The 6,830-nt window shown below is 42.5% G+C and overlaps 1 protein-coding gene across 1 annotated transcript; it reads left to right on the forward strand.

Annotated features, from left to right (window-relative positions):
* Window positions 1-2,040: 2,040 nt before the first annotated feature.
* irx1a (iroquois homeobox 1a) lies at window positions 2,041-6,404 on the forward strand. Its single transcript, XM_023266746.3, has 4 exons — window positions 2,041-2,640; window positions 3,860-4,949; window positions 5,254-5,329; window positions 6,263-6,404. The coding sequence occupies exons 1-4, from the start codon at window positions 2,398-2,400 to the stop codon at window positions 6,336-6,338; spliced, it is 1,485 nt and encodes a 494-aa protein (XP_023122514.1). The 5' UTR covers window positions 2,041-2,397; the 3' UTR covers window positions 6,339-6,404.
* Window positions 6,405-6,830: the final 426 nt, after the last annotated feature.

Below are 6,830 nucleotides of genomic sequence, written 5' to 3' on the forward strand. Positions count from 1 at the left end.
GCGTTGGGAGTGAACGTGAAGTGGACGAGGTTTTTTTTTTATTTCAGAGGGGATGAACGGAGAGAGAGAGGATCTGGAGTAAAGTTTTTTCTGTGCTCTCTCTCTCTGCCTCTCCCTGCCTCCCCCCTCTCTCTCTCCGAGTTGAAGAGCTTCTGGTGGTAATGAGAGTTTAACAAGACTCGATAAATCAGTTAACGGTGATGGTTTATTGCCCTCAACACGTGTCCCTGCTCACCAGATTTACTCAGAAAATATTTATTCTGTCGAAAAATAAAGACAACACATAAAACATATATTATTGTTATTAGCAGTAGTAGTATTCTTCCTTTTTTTGCATGTTATATTATGTATTTTTGATTCACTTATCAGATCTATTTCTGTTTTTAAATTTTCCTCTCGTTTTCTCTTTCATTTCTACTTGGAGATATTTTCTGTCTCCCTCCACCAGCCATCATATTTAGCCCCCTGCACACATTTCCAGCGGGTTATCACAATTGCCATTCCTCCCCTCCTTTCTGATGTGTTACCCAGATTACCATCAGTGCCCCTCAGATATTTTTAACAGATCCTCGGCGCTCGGCAATATCCACTCGGAGCCATCTGGTGCTGATCAGAATCTACTGACTTCTTGGGCTTCAGTCGTTAAGGCATTAAATCTAGATCTACAGAATACCCCCTCCTTTTGACTCGGGAGGTGGGTGATATGAGAATCAAATCAAATAGGAATAGAACAGTTAAAATGTGAACAGCCTCCCCTCCCGGGAGCCACAAGGCTTGTCAGAGTGGACACCGAGCAGAGGTTAGTGTCCGAGCCTTTCTTCCTTTTGGTCAGCTGGAAATTGGATAAGCAGTTCAAGAGGAGGTGACCAAAACTAATATCACTTTTTTTCCCCTCCCAAAGCCCGTTGAGAAATAAAAATTAAGAAAATTTCAAGTCACACCAACAATAAGCAGATTTCTAAACTGTGGCAAATTAATTCTCTTAATTTTTACTCTTCTCTGTGTGTGTGTTTTGGAGAAGTTGGCGCGTAATTTTAATTAAATTAGAGACTTCACGTACATGGATAAACGGTGTGTGTCGCGCACAGTGACCTGCAGACTTCACAGTCTGGTGTCTCGGTGTTTGGCTCTTTCCTCGTTCCCTTTTCACTCAAAACAAGGAAACGTGAAGTGGCTGTGTTCTTACAAAGGACAACAACAATCTGGTTGAAGTCCACACACGCGCACGACGCAGATGGAGACTGAGAGGCAAGAGGGGGGAAAAAGGAGGGAGAAGGAGAGGATTTGACTGATTAAACCTTTATGAAGAAATCAAAGCGAAGCAAAAACAGAAGTCAATGAAACAACATACATAATTAATAAATTATATGGAGGAAATTTGCATGGATTTAGTTGCCTTTTCTGTTTTTTGGTGGAAATGCGTCTGAAAATTAGCTTTTAAATTAATTTTTTTTAAGTGACAAACAATATATAACATAATATATATTTATTTGTTTATTTGGCGATTTTATTCAAATATTTCTTTGAATTTTCTTAATCCGAATAAAGCATCGTGTCTCTCTAACAATAAGTTTTGAATAACTGCGACGAATAAATCCAACTTAGAGATTTTTTTCTTCCATTTTTGAAAGAGAAAATTAGTCACTATGAATTAAATAAAGGCATCAACAGCCCGTGTTACCAAATACTAATTCCTCTGCGGAGAGGCTTTTCCCCCTTTAATTACAATTTAAATCTATTCAAAGTAAGTTCCTTCTTCTGACGGGTTTACTTCCCCCTGTGTCGGACAGCTGTAAAATCGTGTAGACAGGTTGTCATACAACAATCAAAGCCTTCGGTGAATGGACTCTAATGCTTGAACATTTAACATACAATAAGTCCAAACACGGAGGGAGAGAGAGAGAGAGAGAGAGAGAGGGAGAGACGGAGAGAGAGTCAGGAGAGGGGTGAGGGAGGAAAGAGGGAGGCCCCAGCCAATGTGCTCACTCTATATTCACATTATCCACATTGCTCCAAACGAGGAGGAGCTTGCAGGCTCAAGTAGGGGATGCCAATCAAAGCATCAACTTCAAATTGTATCTGAGAGATCAGCCTGGAGACCTCAGGGCCAGGCGCGTCAGTCGGAGCGCAATTGTTGATCAGATCACATCCAGCGGACTTTTGCGCGAGAAAAGAGAGGAAGCTGAGATTTAAGAGCGGTTTGTTTTGACTGCATACCACTGTATGACTGTAGTAGCTCTGACTTTGGCTTAAACACTTTCCCCTTTTTGCTGCTCCTGGTTCTTTTTTCTTCTTTTTCTTTTTTTTTTCTTCCTTCGCACACTTTTTTTTATTTTTTTTTAAATTTTACGCACAGTTTGTCGGACGATAGAGCTGTGCGCCAGTTCAGCGGTGGAGATGTCTTTTCCCCAGCTAGGCTACCCGCAGTACTTAAGTGCCTCCCAGGCGGTGTACGGGAGCGAGAGACCGGGAGTGCTTACGCCGTCGTCGCGGGGAGGGAGCACCGAAATCGGGGGAAGTCCGTCCGCCACCGCGGCGGCCGTCACATCGGTGTTGGGCATGTACGCCAACCCGTACGCACACAACTACAGCGCTTTCTTACCGTACACCAGCGCGGACTTGGCTCTTTTCTCACAAATGGTAAGAAAACATGTTGGTTTTTTTGGTTTCTCTTTGAGGATTGACGCTGCAGAGGCGGATGTTAACGCTTTGCGTCCCAACTGTCGCTGCCTGAGCAGTAAAACCCAAAGTGGTCACCTCGACCAAAAGAGTAAACACATTTGCCGTTTAGTAATTCGGATTTTTAATGTTGATTATTCAGTTGAAGACGATATATTCGATCGATTTTTCAACGGCCCGCTTGTCTGTGTGGCTGCAAAGTGAAAGTTTGACCAGAGGGATAAAAATGAATAAATACGCGGATTGAACTCTTTTGTTGTTGTCCAAAAAAGAAAAGAAAAAAAAACGTGTAAACAAAGCCAACCTCTGGGTCAAAAGTTATTTTACTTTTTATTCTTTAAAAGTTCCACAGAGCTGTATTCCAGCGTGCACTGTGAAAAAAAAAAGTTTCTCCTCAGATTGTTGGGAATATTCTGTCACCACACAGAAGCTCAAATAACAAATATGCCACAGATTTTAGAAAGGTAGACTTTTTATATACAGACTGCCACGTAGATTTTAACTTTATCTACTTGCAGATTTGAAACAAAAGATATCTATCTGGTCAAAACACACCTGGAAATAATAATTAACTTACTGTGCGGAAAATGTGTGCATCAGGCCCAAAGCTTCAAAACAAGAGCTGTGATCCAAAAACACAAACATGTGGCTGAACTGATTCGCATATCTGTTCTCTTAGTATAAAGCAAATATAAATGGACTCTGGGAGTGAAATTCGGCACAAAACTTTAACTATGACGAGCTGAGAAAAAAGCAAAACTTGGGCCTTAAAGCTGCTGTTTTGTCGGAGTGAAAGAAGGAAGGTACTGTCAACTGTATCTTCACAACAAACCCTCTCCTGGGCTGCTCTCTTCGGTAGTTTATTACAAGTCTACTGCCGATGTAAGAAAAATATTTGCTTAATCAAAGGACTCAGATAGTTGCTGTGCAGTCGCAGGTGCCGCAGGCCTGAAGCATGTGGTGCTGCAAGCTGAGAAGCTTATTTGTGGAAAGCTCTGAGTCAGGTGCAACTGTAACTGTAACAGAGGCCGTTTTCACGTTTGAATTACGCATCAAAGTGTCCAAAATGTATTTGAGGCACATTGTAAAAAGACGCGTAAAATATGTATTATTTGTAATAATCTATGTTAAATGTATGTTATTGGTTCCACTGCAGTAACACATGACCCTTGGTTTTCAGGGATCCCAGTATGAGCTGAAAGAAAGTCCTGGCGTCCATCCTGCCAGCTTCGCGGCCCACACGTCTCCTGCCTTCTATCCATACGGTCAGTTCCAGTACGGAGACCCGGCCAGGCCCAAGAACGCCACCCGGGAGAGCACCAGCACCCTGAAGGCCTGGCTCAACGAGCACAGGAAGAACCCGTACCCGACCAAGGGGGAGAAGATCATGCTGGCCATCATCACCAAGATGACGCTGACTCAGGTCTCCACATGGTTCGCCAACGCCAGGAGGAGGCTCAAGAAGGAGAACAAGGTGACCTGGGGCAGGAGTAAAGAGGACGGCGAGGACGGGAACTTGTTCGGCAGCGGAGACGAGGCGGAGAAAAATGAAGACGAGGAGGAGATTGATTTGGAGAGCATAGATATCGACAAAATCGACGACAACGACGGGGATCAAAGCAACGAGGACGATGACGATAAATCAACGGAGGGCAGCAGGGACCTCAGGGGCGGCGTCGGAGCGGCTGGAGAGTTGGACAGCTTGGAGAAAAGACGGGCCTTCGCCCTGCAGGCCCACGAGGCCTTTGAGAAATCTAAGAGCACAATTTCAGTTCACCAAGGGAGTAAGGACAACTCGGACGGCAACAACAACAACACAACTAGAGTTTTGTCCCCGGACAGACCAGGGAGTTTTCCTCTCCCGTCTAACAATAAGCCCAAAATCTGGTCTTTGGCAGAGACCGCCACTAGTCCAGATAGTTCCTCACAGAAACCTACGTCCCCTTGTGGCCCCGGGGTCACAACTCACCCGTCAGCTCCCCACCACCAGATCCAGACCCACCCGGCTTTCCTCCCCAGCCACGGACTGTACACATGCCAGATTGGGAAGTTCCACAACTGGACGAATGGGGCTTTCCTGGGCCAGAACTCCCTGCTGAATGTGAGATCGTTTCTGGGAGTAAATCAGCACCATCACCCCCACCACAACCACCACCTTCCGGCCCAGCAGCAGCAGCCGACCTCCGTGGTGGTGTCGCCGGTAGCAGCTTCAGCAGCGCTCAGCAACGACAGCAAGGCCGGAGCAGAGACCCACAGCCCCAAACACATAGGTACGCGCGCACACGCACTAAAACGGCAGGTAGATGTCTATTAAACGTGCGATAACTTAAATGTATTTTGCCTACTTTTAAATAGTGACTGTTTTTGTTTGTGTTTTACGCACAATTATATCAAAGCCATGTGCGCACACATTTTACGCATGAGTAGCCTTCATATATCCACACACTTAAATCCTCAGTGTCCACATAAATACGCAGAAAACAATTGTTTATTTTTATATATTCAAAAATAAAAGCCTATAACTTATCCATCTTGAAATACTGACGTGTATCTTTTTTTTTGTTTCCTCTCCAGACCATGAAAACGGTGTTAGGTCTGATTCACCTCCAACACAGACCCTCAAGTCTTCCTTTCGACCCATCCATGACAGGTGAGATGATCTTTCACTTTAATTTTTCTTGCTTTTGCTGAGATTTGGGGACACGTTGTCATAAGAAAAATACCAGTTATAGCCTCACATGGAATTATTATAATTTTAAAGATGTGATTATTGCATTAGTAAAATACTTTTAAATCGATTTAGGCAAGCATTTTTTCCAGTAGCACTAAATAAAATAGCCTTTCAAAAGTAAAATCAATTAGGAATATTTTTAAAGCAAATACAATTATTCTAAAATTATTAGAATTATAGGGTTTGCAAAGCTGGTGTAGCTGCTTAACGAATTCTTGTAGAAAAATCTAAAGTTTATGTGCAGTAGCTTTTTTTAAATTTTAGTTTTGTGTTTTATTATTTAATTAATTTATTTTACACAAAGCAATAATAGTGCTACAAAATAAAATAGGCAACGATTTAAAAAAAAAAAAAATACAGTTTGCTTTGCGGGTGACAGGGGTCTTGACTCCCATCCCACACCCCCTTTAATTCCTCCCCTCTGGGGAGAGTGTGGCTACTTATCAAGTCACCGAGTAAAACGGGCTCTGTCTGGGCTGTGTGCTTTCCCTAAAGACCCCTGGGAGACCCGGAGCCCAGGGGAGAGAGAGAAAAAAAGTTTACTTCTGTTTCAAGTATTACAAATAACCTCCTCTCTATGTGCAACAGTCCTGCTTTTCATGAATTCTAATTGTTGACAGTCGGTGCACAAAGAGGATTTTCTTTTTCCTACAGCGTCAAATATTTTCGACTCGTAAAATTATTATTATTTTAATGTGGGAAGGAAAAAAGAAAGCGAGGAATTGGAAAAGGAGGGCTGCAGTCTGTTTCTAATCAGAAGTGTTCAGCCAGACACTTGAGATGCATATTGAAACCCGCTGTCCAAACACGGCGGGGGTATTTATCTACCTCTCTGTATTATTCTTTATCCAGATCCTCTCTGCCTTCCAGCGCCAGGAGTCCACAAGACGCCACGCAACGGGTCCTCACTGCCCTCTCCTCGGCTTGATCAAGACATTTTTTTCGTGCTTGAAAAAAAAGAAAAGAAAATGAAAATAGAAAAAAAGAGACTTTACACTCCCTAAAAAGGACAATGAGAAATAATAATGCAGCGTAGCATTCAGTCGGTACAGAACAAATGGCGTAATTTGGTAATATCCTGTGGATGGATGGATTAATTCCTCTATTGTTGTGTAGCCTATAATCGCGCCTATAATGTTACTCTCTCTCTCCACTTTGCCCAGGCAGGCTGGGACATTTTGGTAGGCTTTTTACTTTATTATTATTATTATTATTATTATTATTATTATTATTATTATTATTATTATTATTATTTTGTCTCTATCTTGTGTTTTTGGTGTCCTTTCTTTAATGTAAATACCAAGTGATTTAAATTTGTAAATAGGAAACGTTGAAGGAATTTGTCCAGATCGTATATTTTGCCTAATAAACTAAATGAAATTATAGAGAAAATCCAAGATCGTCAGCCTGCATTTCTTTG

This window comes from Amphiprion ocellaris, chromosome 9 (genome assembly GCF_022539595.1).
Source record: "Amphiprion ocellaris isolate individual 3 ecotype Okinawa chromosome 9, ASM2253959v1, whole genome shotgun sequence".
Taxonomy (NCBI): Eukaryota; Metazoa; Chordata; class Actinopteri; family Pomacentridae; genus Amphiprion; species Amphiprion ocellaris.